This window comes from Armigeres subalbatus, chromosome 1 (genome assembly GCF_024139115.2).
Source record: "Armigeres subalbatus isolate Guangzhou_Male chromosome 1, GZ_Asu_2, whole genome shotgun sequence".
Lineage (NCBI taxonomy): Eukaryota > Metazoa > Arthropoda > Insecta > Diptera > Culicidae > Armigeres > Armigeres subalbatus.
This window is the reverse complement of record NC_085139.1, coordinates 227555099-227571972: the sequence shown is the minus strand read 5'-3', so window position 1 is coordinate 227571972 and position 16874 is coordinate 227555099. Positions and strand designations below refer to the sequence as shown.

General features: G+C 44.5%; 3 protein-coding genes across 4 annotated transcripts in view; all 3 read right to left on the bottom strand.

Moving 5' to 3' along the window:
• The window catches only part of LOC134205841 (transmembrane protein fend-like), a 377960-nt gene that overhangs the window by 271774 nt on the left and 89312 nt on the right, over window positions 1-16874 (bottom strand). The gene's annotated exons all lie outside the window — the stretch shown is intronic.
• On the bottom strand, window positions 13760-14431 carry LOC134211543 (sericin-2-like; the record flags this gene model as incomplete). Its single annotated transcript, XM_062688492.1, has 1 exon — window positions 13760-14431. A coding segment is annotated over one exon (672 nt), but the record flags the coding sequence as incomplete, so codon positions are not given.
• Window positions 15250-15858, bottom strand: LOC134211537 (sericin-2-like; the record flags this gene model as incomplete). Its single annotated transcript, XM_062688479.1, has 1 exon — window positions 15250-15858. A coding segment is annotated over one exon (609 nt), but the record flags the coding sequence as incomplete, so codon positions are not given.

The following is a 16874-nucleotide window of genomic DNA, read 5'->3' as shown; positions in this document are numbered from 1 at the left end:
ATAACAAGGGTGAGTACCAGATGCTATAATTTAGTTTCAAATCTCCCGGAGTGATTGGACACTGTTTATTTCAAAAGCATTTCAGGCGTTTTTCCGCTGCTCGTCACAATCATACACAGTATTTGAGTTGTCCCGCTTTTGACGAAAATGTATAGATTTGATGTAGGTACTATGGAACATGTTGCGTTTGCTAGCATTGAAGCATTATTATAAGATATAAGAGAAAATGCAATTTTTGCTATTTTCGAATTGCTAAATTTTACTCTGACGTTCATCACTTTCGAAAAATCCATTTTTGTATGCATTGTATCATACGTACAGTTCGTATGTCGATGTGCATACATCGATGGCAATACGCTAAAACCGATAGCCAGCGTATTTCTGTCAAATATTATCCATGGAAGCGAGAAATAAAAGGTGACTGATCTGGTCGAAAGTTAACTGCTTTGCTTTATACTCTATTTCTAAAGTACCTTCGAAACCTCCAAAAAAATCAGCAAACCCTAGTTTTTTTTTGCATTGTGCGAATTTTTGCATCAATGAAGCTGCTATTGATTCATTATTGGTGTGCTTTGTAAAAAGAGGAACGTGCAAATTGCTCGTTCCCTTTTTTATGCGGATTCTTCTATTTGAAAATTGAAAGGTCAATAACAAAAGCCTCCGTTATGTGCTAGTGCTAGTGCGTATCTATTCTGCTCAGCTCTTTAGTGTGCATCGCGTGCGTGTTAAGTGCAACGCTATTTTTTTTTTCTTGAAGAAGTTCCGGTTTCCGCTAGGGACACGGCAGGTATTTTCGTCTGTTCGTCATAGTCTCGAAAACCAATAAAAGAGACGCTTTTTTGTAAAACTCATGCGTACCAAATCGTAAGCTCAGGAGAAACGTTCTGCTATAGTGGAGTTCTAGCAAATGTACGTTGCTTTCGTTGGTTTTAGCCCCTACGACGATGGACGGAAATACCTGCCATGTCCCTACTGCTACTGCTCCTTTTATGGCATTAACGCTGACTGAATGGGCGTATCCAAAACGTCCAAAAACAGAAAACGTTCGCACTATGATTTTGCTGTTGCAATTGTGCTGAAATTATGTGATATTTGTCAACATTATATTTTTGTAAACCCATTCATAGATTTCTCCCGAGAAGTTACCGATCTTTTTAATTTCCTCTTTTACCTTAAAGCTTTTAAACGACACGATATATACACAACCAAACGGTGTTTTCTGTGGTCAGTATTTTGAATCGAATTTCGGAAACGAGGCTGAGAAAAAGACCATCCACTATAACTGCCCTCTCATTGTGATTTTGATTTCAATTCTCATGCTTTCTGCATTGATTATAAACAATATTGTGTGATTTTCTCTTTCGTCCCTCACTGGCCCTTTTACCATGTTATGAACATTTTTTTTTTAAATTTCAGAATCATTAACATCCCTGAATTCTTAAATTCAATTATACTCCAAGTACCATACAAATATTTGATTTGATTTTGCTCTGATCAATATTAGAGATCAAAGCAAATCACCCCAAAATGCTGAACATTTCAACTAATACAAATAAAGTCGGTGTCCCATTAGGTGCGTAAAGAGCCATTCGCAGACCTAAATCAGCAATAAATTATTTAAGGCAGCTTCCTATTCCACTCTCCCAAGCTACTTGACTCTATCAAATTCCCTGAATATTATCCCGAAACATATTCAAATTAATAAATATTAAAATGTATCAAACTTTCAGTAAGGATACAAATTAAGGGCTTTTATCTGTAATTGAAAATAATACCGCTCTTCATATTAACACATTTTTTTAAGCACTTAACAACCATCTCTATTTTTTTTATATTACTTTGTTGAAATGATTTTCAAATCTTATTTCCATATACTCTTTGATGATAATTTTGTTGTTAGCACAGATAAAAATATAACATCCTAAAGAAAGCTTAATTTTACTTCATTCTAATGATTTCACTTTCGATTTTCGTATTTAACGACTCATTCTCAATAATTCAATCTCCTCGTTCTTATAAATCTCGTCTAGTTGCCTCTTCATTTTTTACGAGAGCATCCTACAATCAACCAAATCCATTCAAGTCGAACTTCCTTTTAGCAAAACATATTTTAGCAAGATTATACACTAGCTTCTGTTTATAGTTTTATCGTCTAATAACTTACTTGCATAAATTTTGTCAGTGTAAAGTGTCAGTGTCAATGTAAAACTAGTAGTATGTACCCTAAAACAATAGTTCCTCGCGTTAAAAGCACTTATGTCTTTAAAATTGCTGTTAAACAAAAACAGAATAGAGGAAATTTATGTACAAGTCAAATAACCATTGTGCATTCCGTTTTATGTGCTCGATGATCCTGGAGAAATCATTTTGCTTACTGAGCAGCACAAGTAATCGGTCAAGTTAAGGTTCCCCCAGACACACGCGACGCGATTCTATCGCTTGGCGACTGCGATTCTGTCGCCGTTGGTCTGGAAGCGTAAATGGAATATTGTCTGCATCGACCCAGCGATAGAATCGCGGTGACTAGTTGTCGCCGTCGCGGCGATGAAATCGCTTAGGTCTGGGGGAGCCTTTAATCAGTTCAAGAGGATATTATAACAACACTTAAATCAACTTTACTATTGAAGCCCTACCCTTTTTCTACATTCCTCGCATTCAAAGAAACAATCACCCATTTTGTGCGATTGATTGTTTACCCTTACGATGGATAAACAATAAAACATCTAAAACTAGTGCGCGTCCTATCGTGTTTTATTTAGTACGCAGAACGATCACGTGATCACCAAAATGTTCTGTTCTGCTTTGTGCGGTCGATAAGTCAGAATGCCAATAATGTTGTATGTTGTATTTTGAGAAATCCGTTTCTATTAGTTTCTGTTTATCCCACCCAACTAACACAACCTCCTTCCCGTGGTTATTGTGGAGATGCAGAGGCATTCTCGGTCTCTAGTAGCAACAATAACCACACACTAACATTCCCATTCCCCTATATTCAAATCTTTCTTCTCAATGCCTATTTCAAATATATCTCATTTGTCAACTATCTACCTCACTTTCCATTTTGTTAGTAGAAAATACATTTAAGCCTAAAACATAGCTGATTCATTGAAGAGTGGTAGAAATGCTAGTACCTATTAGGTTGGTAAGAAAATAGATCAGAGTGCGTTTTTATTAGATATGCAGATTGTTCGCGAGAACAGGCAGAACGGTCGGCCGGTCATTACATAATTTGTTCTGCTTTGTGCGGTCAGATGGAGGAAGCCTACATCAGACGGAGGAGGGAAGCTAAGCGGATCGGACTAGTCATCAACACGTCGAAGACGAAGTACATGATAGGAAGAGGTTCAAGAGAAGACAATGTGAGCCACCCACCGCGAGTTTGCATCGGTGGTGACGAAATCGAGGTGGTAGAAGAATTTGTGTACTTGGGCTCACTGGTGACTGCCGAAAATGACACCAGCAGAGCACCAGCACCAGCACCAGATCGAATAGAGTTCGCCGCCGTACCAAACTGACAATCTACAAAACGCTAATTAGACCGGTAGTCCTCTACGGACACGAGACCTGGACGATGCTCGTGGAGGACCAAAGCGCACTTGGAGTTTTCGAAAGGAAAGTGCTGCGTACCATCTATGGTGGGGTGCAGATGGCGGACGGTACGTGGAGGAGGCGAATGAACCACGAATTGCATCAGCTGTTGGGAGAACCATCCATCGTTCACACCGCGAAAATCGGACGACTGCGATGGGCCGGGCACGTAGCCAGAATGTCGGACAGTAACCTGGTGAAAATGGTTCTCGACAACGATCTGACGGGCACAAGAAGGCGAGGTGCGCAACGGGCAAGGTGGATCGATCAGGTGGAAGATGACTTGCGGACCCTCCGTAGACTGCGTGGCTGGCGACGTGTAGCCATGGACCGAGCCGAATGGAGAAGACTCTTATATACCGCACAGGCCACTTCGGCCTTAGTATGAATAAATAAATAATTTGTGCGGTCAGCAGAACGATCGCCCGATTATCGAAATGTTGTTCCGCTTTGTGCGGGTGAGTAAATTTATTAGAAAGTGAAGATTCAGTTCGCGCCAGTAAGCAGAACGATCGGCCGGTCATCGAAAATGTTGTTCTGCTTTGTGCGGTTAGCAGAGAGATCGGCTGGTCATCGACAATTCTGTTCTGCTTAGTGCGGTCGGTAATTAAAATAATTAGTGTTCGTTCGATTATGTTTTAAATTGATCAAACTACACGCTACACACGGCATACCGTTTACCAAAACGAACCCTGCCACAATACCTACCCCATATATCCAACATCCCAGTGATTTCTCGTGGAAGTGCAGATGACTCGTCGGCTTCTATCAAAGCGAGTATCATGTCAACATTTTCCTACCCATTCCTTAATTGACCTGCATTCGGACACGGCCGGCGCTGGTATTGCTTATTTTTGGGTCACCAGTTCTTACACATTGAAGATGATGTTAGTCCCAAACTTCATCTGTTGGTTCTCTGTGTAATTACAGCTGACCTGGCAATAACGGAGTAGCAACCGTGGGCGGTCAATCATGCTTATGCTTATGCTTATGCTTATGCTTATCTGGTATATACTTTGAATTAAACTCGAGAACGTTTTTTGAACATCTCGTATTGAGGGATATAGGGTTCACATGGTGCGCATATGCTTACTGAAAAAAGGTTCATTTGCAAGCTTTCAGAAGCGGAGTCCTTCTGGGTCTGATATTCTGTGTAAATCGAAGCGTGTAGTAGGAGCTTCATAAATAGATTAACCAAACCATGTGTTCAATTTTGATTTTGGATTCATCAGTAGACGCTTGCTACGAAGGTCAAAAAAGGCCTTTCATTGCTTAGGCGACAAAGCACCTGTCCAGCGTAATGAGGTCATAGGTTCTAGTTTAACCGAAAGCATGGGGGTAGGGGTAGCCTTCAATATATGTTTCGAGTTAAATCTTCTCAAATATGAAGTTTTTTTTTTCTAAATTCGTTTATTTGATAGGCTCAGGCGTGTATAATACTTAACGGAGCCACGATTCTTTGACTTATGTACAATCGAAATCATTTTATTATTTACTGTTAGTAATAAAGGGGGAAAGGATTATAGGCCAACGTACTCGTGGTGATTCGAGGTTAGGTTTACAATGTTTGAGGATGGATGGGGCTTAGGATTTTGGATCAGGGAATTTCAACAAAAAAGCTCATCCGGACGTTTGGCGTCAGGGACTGGTCGACTGGGAGCATCTTCCGGCTGGTCGGAGAGAATATATGAACCGGTGCCAGCGAAAGTGGTACATGTTACATTGAGTAAATTTTTCAGGAGACGCATTTTCCCAAAAACATCGAATAATAAATTCAACTTTGCAATTTTTTGCAACTAAACTGTACCAACATGTTATGACTGATGTGCCTAAAGATAGAAGTAAAAAATAAGCGAAGTTTATGACAAAATTCAAGTTTATTGGAACAAATTGCACATGTACCACTATTAATGGGAACAAAAGGAAACAGAAACCGAAAAACGTTGACAGTAAAAGTGGTACATGTACATTTTTAAAATCATTCTAAACGGCAGTAAACTATCTTAAAATTCAAAATAGGATTAAAATCTGTTGTGAAAACAGTCATGTTGCTGAATTTTCTTTTAAATAAGCTGATTTTAGTGGGTGGAACTGTACATGTACCACTTTTTCTGGCAACGAAATGGTCATTGTGATATATACCAGAAAATAAAATGTGCATATCTCCAGATTTAGTTGCCAAAAATCACTTTTTCGTTATTCCCTTACTAGATCTTTGCAAATAGAATCCGTTGGTGTAAAAAACTCAAAATTGACAAAAATGGTTTATGTACCACTTTCGCTGGCACCGGTTCATATAGTCATCGAACATTAGAATTTTTATTCGGATTGGCGAGGGTTTTAAATCCGTCCGCTTAAACTTATTCTCCAGCTCATGGTGGGCGTGGTGAATATTTTTCATCGCGCCGGTAGGTCGCAAGATCAGATTTTTCTTAAATATTCGCGTTGTTTTTTGTTCAAGTAGATCAACGGATCTGAGGTATCGTGAAAGGAATGTCACTGTTGAAAATCTACGTCAAATATCGATAACGAAGATTGACCTTAAGGGGTGTGACTTCCCGGGTGTTATTGGATCTACACGTTTTTTCTAGACCGTATACTTTTAGAAGCTCCTTTTGTGTTCCAAAACGTGAAAAAAACAAACTAATATTTGCTCTGTTATTTTCATTTGCTAAAAAAGGGAAAATTTCATCATCCATTTCGAACCATTCACGCACAAATTCCCGTTTTGTCTGGGAAACCACGGCTGTCCCATTTCAGTTGATACATCCTGCCGTATCAACGCGGTCCTATCTTTCGGGCTTCTAAGCCGGTGCTATGTGCGATAAATGAACAGTGCAGATGGGGGAACGTAAAACCCAGCTTTTATACATGCAATGCACGCCCCTAAGGCCCACCCTACCACACCTGGACGCAAAGATGCGGTACAAGGAAATTGAGTTCATTTTTCTTACGGCGATAAAGTTTTGTACAGTCTTATCCTTTGTTGCCGGCGGGAGTGCGACAACTTTTTGGGGAGTTTTTCCTTTGCTCCTGTCTGTGTGTAGTCAGGCAGTGCAAGATTTCTCTTGTTTCGGATAGCAGAACGATGGCGCGATCGGACGAAATATTGTGTTCTGCATTGCGCGGCCGGTAATAAAAATCAGTTCAGTGCGAGATTTCTCTTGTTTCGGACAGCAGAACGATGGCGCGATCGGACGAAATATTGTGTTCTGCATTGCGCGGCCGGTAATAAAAATCAGTTCAGTGCGGGATTTCTCTTGTTTCAGACAGCAGAACGATGGCGCGATCGGACGAAAAATTGTAGATCCAGTTGGAAACCGAACTGAGCTCTCGCGACAATCGCATTTTCTCCCATTTCCGAGTTCGCAACTGCATCGCGAGTGGTGCGCATGATGGCGCACGGCTGTGGCATAGATGCGCACTACTCGCGATGCAGTTGCGACATTTGGAAATGGGAGAAAATGCAATTGTCGCGAGAGCTCAGTTCGGTTTTCAACTGGATCTACAATATTGTGTTCTGCATTGCGCGGCCGGTAATAAAAATCAGTTCAGTGCGAGATTTCTCTTGTTTCGGACAGCAGAACGATGGCGCGATCGGACGAAATATTGTGTTCTGCATTGCGCGGCCGGTAATAAAAATCAGTTCAGTGCGAGATTTCTCTTGTTTCGGACAGCAGAACGATGGCGCGATCGGACGAAATATTGTGTTCTGCTTTGCGCGGCCGGTAATAAAAATCAGTTCAGTGCGAGATTTCTCTTGTTTCTGGTCGCAGAACGATGGCGCGATCGGACGAAATATTGTGTTCTGCTTTGCGCGGCCGGTAATAAAAATCAGTTCAGTGCGAGATTTCTCTTGTTTCGGATAGCAGAACGATGGCGCGATCGGACGAAATATTGTGTTCTGCTTTGCGCGGCCGGTAATAAAAATCAGTTCAGTGCGAGATTTCTCTTGTTTCGGACAGCAGAACGATGGCACGATCGGACGAAGACGAAATATTGTGTTCTGCTTTGCGCGGCCGGTAATAAAAATCAGTTCAGTGCGAGATTTCTCTTGTTTCGGATAGCAGAACGATGGCGCGATCGGACGAAATATTGTGTTCTGCTTTGCGCGGCCGGTAATAAAAATCAGTTCAGTGCGAGATTTCTCTTGTTTCGGACAGCAGAACGATGGCGCGATCGGACGAAATATTGTGTTCTGCATTGCGCGCCCGGTAGGCCGGTAGTTAGTTTGTACTACTTTTCGCGCCCGATTCATGACTAGGTAAAATCACTGTGTATAAAGAATGACACGGTCGTATCGCTTATCAGAGTGAATCCAGATCCAACGATGCCTACCAATTAACTGATAATCCTTCCTGTGGTTTTTGTGGAGACGCAGAGGTAAACACGGTCTTCAAATAGCAAAAACCACCTACTAATATTCCTTCCTTCTTCCTAACTGACTACAAGGACGTGGCCGGCGCCGTTATTGATCATTTGAATTTTAGAGTCACTGAAACTTGCACACTGAGAATGCTTGAACAATCCCAGTCAATCATTCAGTTGATTCTTTGTGCAATTTCACTGATTCTGGTCAATCACGGAGTAGCAACCATAGATATGTGTAGTCAGTCAAAGCTAAGCTAAGCTAAGCTGCTCCTGTCTGTGTGTAGTCAGAGGAAAAATGCTTGCTGGTTGTACATATACAAAGGCTTAAATCTTTCTATATTCTTCAGAGAAACCAGTTCAAATCAGACAAACAGCACAGAAGATCGATAAAAGTCGGCGTAAGAGCGGCGAAATTGTGATCCGATATTATCTTTGTATCCCTTAGTTGTAAAAAATAGATTCTAAGATACAGCGTCTGACACTTTCTTGCATCTGTGACGGAACTTTTCTCCTAACTCGGCAAACTGACCTTAGGAATACATTTCAGCTATCTTTCTCTATCAAATGACAGTGCCTGTCCACGTGGAAAAACAAACTGCCCAGCATATTACCCAGTTTGCCACGAGTTTTCTTCCACCAAATAAAGCCCAATGAAGTCTGAGCCTCAGAAAGGAAATCGCACTCCCCAAATCCCACCGAAGCGCATATCCATCAACGGGATTCGGTTCGGATTTCGGCTCCCATTTCCAGCGATGTAACGCGAAACGAGGAAATTATTTCCAGACACCTCACTTCCACCTCCTCGCACGCTACTGTTCCCCTTTTCGACCATTCGAAGCTCCCTGGAGGAAACCGGCCGGGGCGCGGCGGCGGGATCGGCTGACTCCAGCTCCATGCCATGAAAAAAGCAAACGAGCCATGATGGGTTTCCGTCGCGCTTCGGTTCCCGCCGCCAAAAGTGAGATGAAGACAAATTCTGTCATCCGTTTGTTGTAACACAATGCAATGCGAGCAACAAAACGGAGCGGAGCCATTCATCAGGGTTGAGCCAACTTGACTGACTGACTCCGGCTAGTATTTGGCACCCGCTGCCGTCGACGAAGACGACGACGACGCCGGTCGTGAAACTTCCGAGTGCCCCCGCCGGTGCACAGTGATTCCTGAGAGCGGAACTTTAGATCGAAAATAATGATTATCAGAAGTGAAAACGCAAGTTTTTCAATTGCTTTGTTGTGATAGAGATAGATGAACACTGAACAGTTTCGATAGGACAGCAAAATAGAATTTCCATAAAGAATTAGAAATTTTCCATAACAAATTAGGAAATTGCCAATAAAGAAATAAAGGTATAATCAATAAATAAATATAAAATTTCCCTAAATAATGTAAAATTTCAATAAAAATAATAATTTTCCACAAAACAACTTTTGAAAACAAAAATTGCATTTCTAAAAGAAGAGTTCCACAAGGAAATCAAAATGTTCCATTTAAAAAAAATCCTAAATTTCCATAAATAAATCAACACCTCGTCGGGGGTGACAATGGTCAAATGAGGGTGAGAACTGTTTCAACTACTTAGAATGCTTGTAGAATAGATTGAATGTATCTGATGACAAGAAGACTAAAATACAAGAGACCTTCTTGAACGATTTTGCTCCACGACCTCCAGACTGCCGATAAGAGCGATGATCCATACCCACCCCCAGACCAATGTCACCCCCGAAGGCGGTATTAGCAATAAACAATTACAAAATTTTGCACAAAAAAAAAATTGCCATAAAAAAATTAAATACTTTCCACAAAATCAATAAACAGCAGAAAAAAATTAAAAATTTCATTAAAACACATAGAATCAATACAATTTTTCAAGAAAAATAAATGCTTTTAAGATAGGGTTTATAGAATGGAAAAAAACTCAACTTTATATTGCTTTTATATATTTCTTTATGGAAATCTTTTTTTATGTGAAAAGTTTTTAATATTTTGTGGAAAAAAATTGTGGATGAATTTGTAATTGTTTATTGCTAATATTGATTTATCTAAAGAAATTTAGATTTTTTTTATTGAACATTTTGATTTCTTTATAGAAAATTCTTCTTTTATAATTGCAGCTTTTGCCTAATTTATTTTTGTTTGGTGGGAAAATTTTAATTACTCGAGGAAATTTTGCTTTATTCAGAGAAGATTTGCTCTTGATTGATGACTTGTGAGCGAAGTAAGATTTTTTTCTTTTTTTGGAAAAGATGTCCAATTTTGATACACATAGTTAAGTTTGCCATTTTAAGGTGTTTTTATGAGATATTGCGAAAAAAGATTCGGCTGCGGTGGGACTTGAACCCACACTATTCCATTAAGTACACGGACGTATTACCAATTATACAACAGCTGCCCTTGCGAGAAGTTGATCCTTATTTATTGCTCATAGCCTGATTTCTTTATTGACAGTTTCATATTTTTTATGTAAAATTTCCAAGAGAACCCATACTTCCCTCTCCTGTCCACCAATATCTTTCTGGAGCGTTGTAAACAGTAAGAGGAAAAACCCGCCCGTTCCGATTAAAGTAGTCTTTGACTACAGGAAGCCAACCAGCGCGAAAGAAGTGTGTGGCGGGTCGCTAAGCATTTCGCATCCGTTTCTTAACCAGAATCATTTTCTGACATCGAGGCTGATTTGGCGGCTTCAAATGTTGCCCTCAATGCAGGACGAAGATTTCACTTTCACCTGAGCCTGATAGCGTTCATGCCGTGTCGGATCAAAACGGCTTCTTTCCCGGTGGGTCGGTGACCACTAATTTACTGGATTTTATTAATACCTGGTTGACAGCCATGGAAGAAAACTCTGATTACACGGAACTTGAGGCGGCGTTTGACAAAGTTGACCACAAGATACTGCTTTGTAAAATTGCACGTTTGTGATTTTCTAACAGACTGGTGTCGTGGATTTCTTCCTATCTTTGTGGTCGGTCACAGCGTGTTAGGTACGAATCATGTGTCTCTTCGTCATTCGTGAGCACTTCTAGCGTCACGCAAGAAGTTACTTGGGCCCGTTTACCCAGGAACTCCTTCGAAAGCTCCACCAGGAATCCCTCCGAAGGCTCCGCTGGGTATTTCTCAGGAAGTTCCTCCAGGAAGTTCCTCCAGGAATTCCATCGGAAGTTCCTCCAGGAATTCCTTTGGAAGTTGTTACGGTGTCTAGTATATATTTCTTTCTTGCATAAATTTTTACTCTCCAGTTTATAAATAATTAATTAAACTAATTTAGCTAAATTGATACTTAATATTTCGCGAACCATTTTCACAACTGACACTTGCCATAAAGTGTTGTAATAAAAAAGCTGCCATTTCCAATATGCTTTTTAGGATAAAAGCTTAGAACTAAAGTAGATTAAATATTAATGAGTCCTGAGAGAAATTATTTAGCTTCAAAGTAATCCTATAAAACTCGTCTAAAAATTACTATGAATGTATTAGTAAATTTCATTTATTCAAAGCTATGACTACGCAAATTTGAGGAACTAATATGTGCTTCTGAAACTGCTCTGCCATTTCTATTTTAACTTGGCTGAAGAGTAGAAGCCAGTTTCAGTGCGATAGCTATTTTTTTAAAGTTTTCTATGGTGTGTATCAAAAAGTGAAGTTACATAAAGTACAACTTGTAGTGCAGTGATGAAAACTTAATATATATTTTTATTTCTATTTTCTTAAAATTATTTGAATAGTTCGAGTACGTTTAATTTCGCACGAGGCGAACGCTCTACTCTCGAGCAATTTATTAAAGTACTTAAAAGTAATTATTCATTGAATTCATTTATTTAATTATTACACACTTAACCAAAATTCATGTCGGACAGCGGCGTCCGATCAACGCTTTTTGTACGGGTTTTTCTTTTTCCCGCTCCCGCTGGACACGTCTCGTCCACGCGGTGTGAAACAGGCCGTGCGGGCCCGCCATTACGGTAGCCAAACGAGGATTGAGGCATTCCGACCTACCGAGATTCTCCAAAGGAAAGTTTCCCCCAGTCCCGGTGGTTGTGTAGTCCCACAGACGAAGGCCAGTTGGAGAACCGTGACGCTTCCTGTGGAGAGGAGACGGCAGAGTATCGGACCATCAGCCACCGCCCTTTCTCGCAACTATAAATCGGCCAACAACACACGTGTGCCCATTCCGGCGATGCATCTGCCGAAAAGCTCGAGTGTTCCGTCGCTCCATTGATCGGACACCCCCTGTAGCTGACACCGTCGTTATCATAGCTCGATGACGACACAGCCCTGTCGGTATACCAGCCGCCAGCATAAACCCACAACACACAACACACTCACACTCTCACTACACACTAAAATGAATCTTAGAAAAAACATAATACATAAATGAATTCAATATAAATTTCTCTTGCGTTCATTCATTTATTCCTCCAGGAACTTCTCCGGAAGTTCCTCCAGGAACTCCTCCGGAAGTTCCTCCAGGAACTCCTCCGGAAGTTCCTCCAGGAACTCCTCTGGAAGTTCCTCCAGGAACTCCTCTGGAAGTTCCTCCAGGAACTCCTCCGGAAGTTCCTCCAGGAACTCCTCCGGAAGTTCCTCCAGGAACTCCTCCGGAAGTTCCTCCAGGAACTCCTCCGGAAGTTCCTCCAGGAACTCCTCCAGAAGTTCCTCCAGGAACTCCTCCGGAAGTTCCTCCAGGAATTCCTCCGGAAGTTCCTCCAGGAATTCCTCCGGAAGTTCCTCCAGGAATTCCTCCGGAAGTTCCTCCAGGAATTCCTCCGGAAGTTCCTCCAGGAATTCCTCCGGAAGTTCCTCCAGGAATTCCTCCGGAAGTTCCTCCAGGAATTCCTCCGGAAGTTCCTCCAGGAATTCCTCCGGAAGTTCCTCCAGGAATTCCTCCGGAAGTTCCTCCAGGAATTCCTCCGGAAGTTCCTCCAGGTATTCCTCCGGAAGTTCCTCCGGAAGTTCCTCCAGGAATTCCTCTGGAAGTTCCTCCAGGAATTCCTCCGGAAGTTCCTCCAGGAATTCCTCCGGAAGTTCCTCCAGGAATTCCTCCGGAAGTTCCTCCAGGAATTCCTCCGGAAGTTCCTCCAGGAATTCCTCCGGAAGTTCCTCCAGGAATTCCTACGGAAGTCCCTCCAGGAATTCCTCCGGAAGTTACTCCAGGAATTCCTCCGGAAGTTACTCCAGGAATTCTTTCGGAAGTTCCTCCAGGATATCCTTCGGAAGTTCCTTCAGGATTTCCTTCGGAAATTCCTCCAGAAATTCCTCCGGAAGTTCCTACAGGAATTTCTTCGGAAATTCCTCCAGGAAGTTCCTCCAGAAATTCCTTCTGATGTTCCTCCAGGAATTCCTTCGGAGGAATTTCTGGAGGAACTTCCGGAAGAATTGCTGGAGGAAGTTCCGGGGGAATTCTTGGAGGAACTTCTGGAGGAACTTCCGGAGGAATTTCTGGAGGAACTTCCGGAGGTAATCCTGGAGGAACTTCCGGAGGAAATTCCGGGGGGAACTCCGGAGGAATTCCTGGAGGAACTTCCGGAGGAATTCCTGGAGGAACTTCCGGAGGAATTCCTGGAGGAACTTCCGGAGGAATTCCTGGAGGAACTTCCGGAGGAATTCCTGGAGGAACTTCCGGAGGAATTCCTGGAGGAACTTCCGGAGGAATTCCTGGAGGAACTTCCGGAGGAATTCCTGGAGGAACTTCCGGAGGAATTCCTGGAGGAACTTCCGGGGAATTCCTGGAGGAACTTCCGGAGGAATTCCTGGAGGAACTTCCGGAGGAATTCCTGGAGGAACTTCCGGAGGAATTCCTGGAGGAACTTCCGGAGGAACTCCTGGAGGAACTTCCGGAGGAATTCCTGGAGGAACTTCCGGAGGAACTCCTGGAGGAACTTCCGGAGGAACTCCTGGAGGAACTTCCGGAGGAACTCCTGGAGGAACTTCCGGAGGAACTCCTGGAGGAACTTCCGGAGGAACTCCTGGAGGAACTTCCGGAGGAACTCCTGGAGGAACTTCCGGAGGAACTCCTGGAGGAACTTCCGGAGGAACTCCTGGAGGAACTTCCGGAGGAACTCCTGGAGGAACTTCCGGAGGAACTCCTGGAGGAACTTCCGGAGGAACTCCTGGAGGAACTTCCGGAGGAACTCCTGGAGGAACTTCCGGAGGAACTCCTGGAGGAACTTCCGGAGGAACTCCTGGAGGAACTTCCGGAGGAACTCCTGGAGGAACTTCCGGAGGAACTCCTGGAGGAACTTCCGGAGGAACTCCTGGAGGAACTTCCGGAGGAACTTCCGGAGGAACTCCTGGAGGAACTTCCGGAGGAACTCCTGGAGGAACTTCCGGAGGAACTCCTGGAGGAACTTCCGGAGGAACTCCTGGAGGAACTTCCGGAGGAACTCCTGGAGGAACTTCCGGAGGAACTCCTGGAGGAACTTCCGGAGGAACTCCTGGAGGAACTTCCGGAGGAACTCCTGGAGGAACTTCCGGAGGAACTCCTGGAGGAACTTCCGGAGGAACTCCTGGAGGAACTTCCGGAGGAACTCCTGGAGGAACTTCGGAGGAACTCCTGGAGGAACTTCCGGAGGAACTCCTGGAGGAACTTCCGGAGGAACTCCTGGAGGAACTTCCGGAGGAACTCCTGGAGGAACTTCCGGAGGAACTCCTGGAGGAACTTCCGGAGGAACTCCTGGAGGAACTTCCGGAGGAACTCCTGGAGGAACTTCCGGAGGAACTCCTGGAGGAACTTCCCGAGGAACTCCTGGAGGCACCTCCGGAGGAACTCCTGGAGGAACTTCCGGAGGAACTCCTGGAGGAACTTCCGGAGGAACTCCTGGAGGAACTTCCGGAGGAACTCCTGGAGGAACTTCCGGAGGAACTCCTGGAGGAACTTCCGGAGGAACTCCTGGAGGAACTTCCGGAGGAACTCCTGGAGGAACTTCCGGAGGAACTCCTGGAGGAACTTCCGGAGGAACTCCTGGAGGAACTTCCGGAGGAACTCCTGGAGGAACTTCCGGAGGAACTCCTGGAGGAACTTCCGGAGGAACTCCTGGAGGAACTTCCGGAGGAACTCCTGGAGGAACTTCCGGAGGAACTCCTGGAGGAACTTCCGGAGGAACTCCTGGAGGAACTTCCGGAGGAACTCCTGGAGGAACTTCCGGAGGAACTCCTGGAGGAACTTCCGGAGGAACTCCTGGAGGAACTTCCGGAGGAACTCCTGGAGGAACTCCTGGAGGAACTTCCGGAGGAACTCCTGGAGGAACTTCCGGAGGAACTCCTGGAGGAACTTCCGGAGGAACTCCTGGAGGAACTTCCGGAGGAACTCCTGGAGGAACTTCCGGAGGAACTCCTGGAGGAACTTCCGGAGGAACTCCTGGAGGAACTTCCGGAGGAACTCCTGGAGGAACTTCCGGAGGAACTTCCGGAGGAACTCCTGGAGGAACTTCCGGAGGAACTCCTGGAGGAACTTCCGGAGGAACTCCTGGAGGAACTTCCGGAGGAACTCCTGGAGGAACTTCCGGAGGAACTCCTGGAGGAACTTCCGGAGGAACTTCCGGAGGAACTCCTGGAGGAACTTCCGGAGGAACTCCTGGAGGAACTTCCGGAGGAACTCCTGGAGGAACTTCCGGAGGAACTCCTGGAGGAACTTCCGGAGGAACTCCTGGAGGAACTTCCGGAGGAACTCCTGGAGGAACTTCCGGAGGAACTCCTGGAGGAACTTCCGGAGGAACTTCCGGAGGAACTTCCGGAGGAACTCCTGGAGGAACTTCCGGAGGAACTCCTGGAGGAACTTCCGGAGGAACTCCTGGAGGAACTTCCGGAGGAACTCCTGGAGGAACTTCCGGAGGAACTCCTGGAGGAACTTCCGGAGGAACTCCTGGAGGAACTTCCGGAGGAACTCCTGGAGGAACTTCCGGAGGAACTCCTGGAGGAACTTCCGGAGGAACTCCTGGAGGAACTTCCGGAGGAACTCCTGGAGGAACTTCCGGAGGAACTCCTGGAGGAACTTCCGGAGGAACTCCTGGAGGAACTTCCGGAGGAACTCCTGGAGGAACTTCCGGAGGAACTCCTGGAGGAACTTCCGGAGGAACTCCTGGAGGAACTTCCGGAGGAACTCCTGGAGGAACTTCCGGAGGAACTCCTGGAGGAACTTCCGGAGGAACTCCTGGAGGAACTTCCGGAGGAACTCCTGGAGGAACTTTCCGAGGAGCTTCTGGAGGAGCTCTGGATGAAATCCTGGATGAACTTCCGGATGAAATCCTGGAGGAACTTCCGGAAGAACTCCTGGAGGAACTTCCGGAGGAATTCCTGGAGGAACTTCCGGAGGAACTCCTGGAGGAACTTCCGGAGGAATTCCTGGAGGAACTTGCGAAGAAATTCCTGGAGGAACTTCCGAAAAAAATCCTGGAGAAACTTCCGGAGGAATTCCTGGAGGAACCTTTGAAAGAATTCCTGGAGGAACCTTTGGAAGAATTCCTGGAGGAACTTCCGGAACAATTCCTGGAGGAACTTCCGGAGGAATTCCTGGAGGAACTTCCGGAGGAATTCCTGGAGGAACTTCCTTCAGGAACTCCTGGGAATTCCTCCGGAAGTTCCTCCAGGAATTCCTGGAGGAACTCATCCAGGAATTCCTGACTTCGGAAGTTCCTCCAGGAATTCCTTCGGAGTTCCTCCTGAGTTCCTCCAGGAATTCAGGAATTCCTCCGAACTCCAGGAATTCCTCTTCGGAAGTTCCTCCAGGAATTCCTTCGGAAGTTCCTCCAGGAATTCCTTCGGAAGTTCCTCCAGGAATTCCTTCGGAAGTTCCTCCAGGAATTCCTTCGGAAGTTCCTCCAGGAATTCCTTCGAAGTTCCTCCAGGAATTCTCTGGAAGTTTCTCCAGGAATTCTCCGGGAAGTTCCTCGTGGAATTCCTCGGAAGTTCCTCCAGAAATTCCA